Raw genomic sequence first — 1,114 nt, 5'->3', positions numbered from 1 at the left:
ATTAATGACCTCTCTTCCAATACTTCAGATCATTACCCTGTTATCTTAACGATGAAGGGAACCATTCCTTGTCACACCAAATCATCAGTTACCTTAAGGAACAGGAAAACGCCATGGAAAAAGATTGATACGGACTACTACAAAGCACTAGTTTCAGAAGAGACACTAAAGGTACAAACCGACTCTGGAAGCAAATTCTCCATTTAAAAAACGGTACAGGATATGAGTGAGATCCTAAGCAAAGCTGCCAAAACCTCCACTATTGGTGCTCCAAGTCATAGACATAAGGCAAATGGTCTCACAGTGTGGAATGAGAACATTGCATCCTCTATACGAAACTCACGTAGATGCCACTGGGAATGGAAACTCAACGGTCGGCCAAGTGATCCAGCCAAACCCTTGCTTATAGCCAGGAAGTTTGCGAAGCATGAGCTGAAGAAACATATTAGGATCGCGTCTGCCCAGAAACTCATGCATGACCGAGATGAGATCATGGAAGCTAGATTAAATGATTCAGGGCGTTTGTACAAGCTTATAGACAAGCATCGAGGGAAACTGAGAGGGTGCATATCTGAGCTTAAGGTGGGTGAACATACTTACAACGGGCAGGAAGTACTATTAGGTTTGAATCAACATTTTGGCTCGCTAGGACGACCTACCGACATTCCTCTCTTTGATGAAAAATATGCAGAGCTAGTCGAAACAGATGTGGATACCATCTCCGATATCTGTCGTAGTAATACAGCAGACGTTACATTTTCCAGAGAGGCAGTTGCAAAGGCCATTCTTTCCCTAAATAAGAACAAGACAGAATATATTTATGATTTGGCAACAGAGCACCTACAATACGCTGGTAAACGGGTACTGAATGTAGTGACTTGGATCGTCAACTCCATCATGAAGGCTGGATTCGTCCCTCCTGCGATGAAGAAAGGTACTATAGTTCCCGTTTTCAAGAACAAGGGGAGTAAATTTGAGGCGAAAAACTACCGTGGGATCACTGTGACGCCAGTGGTAACCAAAGTCCCTGAGGCCTTATTACTGCCCTCCATAAGACCGCTCGTAGCAGAGATCCAAAATCATCTCCAGAGAGGCTTCACAAATTAAAGCAAGC

At 43.7% G+C, this 1,114-nt stretch overlaps 1 protein-coding gene across 1 annotated transcript; it reads left to right on the top strand.

Annotated features, from left to right (window-relative positions):
- The first annotated feature begins 222 nt into the window (after positions 1 to 222).
- LOC110440785 lies at positions 223 to 1,107 on the top strand. Its single transcript, XM_021483921.1, has one exon. The coding sequence runs from the start codon at positions 223 to 225 to the stop codon at positions 1,105 to 1,107; it is 885 nt and encodes a 294-aa protein (XP_021339596.1).
- The last annotated feature ends 7 nt before the right edge of the window (positions 1,108 to 1,114 follow it).

This window comes from Mizuhopecten yessoensis, unplaced genomic scaffold (assembly GCF_002113885.1).
Source record: "Mizuhopecten yessoensis strain PY_sf001 unplaced genomic scaffold, ASM211388v2 scaffold708703, whole genome shotgun sequence".
Lineage (NCBI taxonomy): Eukaryota > Metazoa > Mollusca > Bivalvia > Pectinida > Pectinidae > Mizuhopecten > Mizuhopecten yessoensis.
This window is presented reverse-complemented; position numbering and strand designations above follow the sequence as displayed.

What these genes read in the sequence shown, in the direction of transcription:
- LOC110440785 (XM_021483921.1), top strand. Translation starts at nt 223, where the DNA reads ATGAGTGAGATCCTAAGCAAAGCTGCCAAAACCTCCACTATTGGTGCT.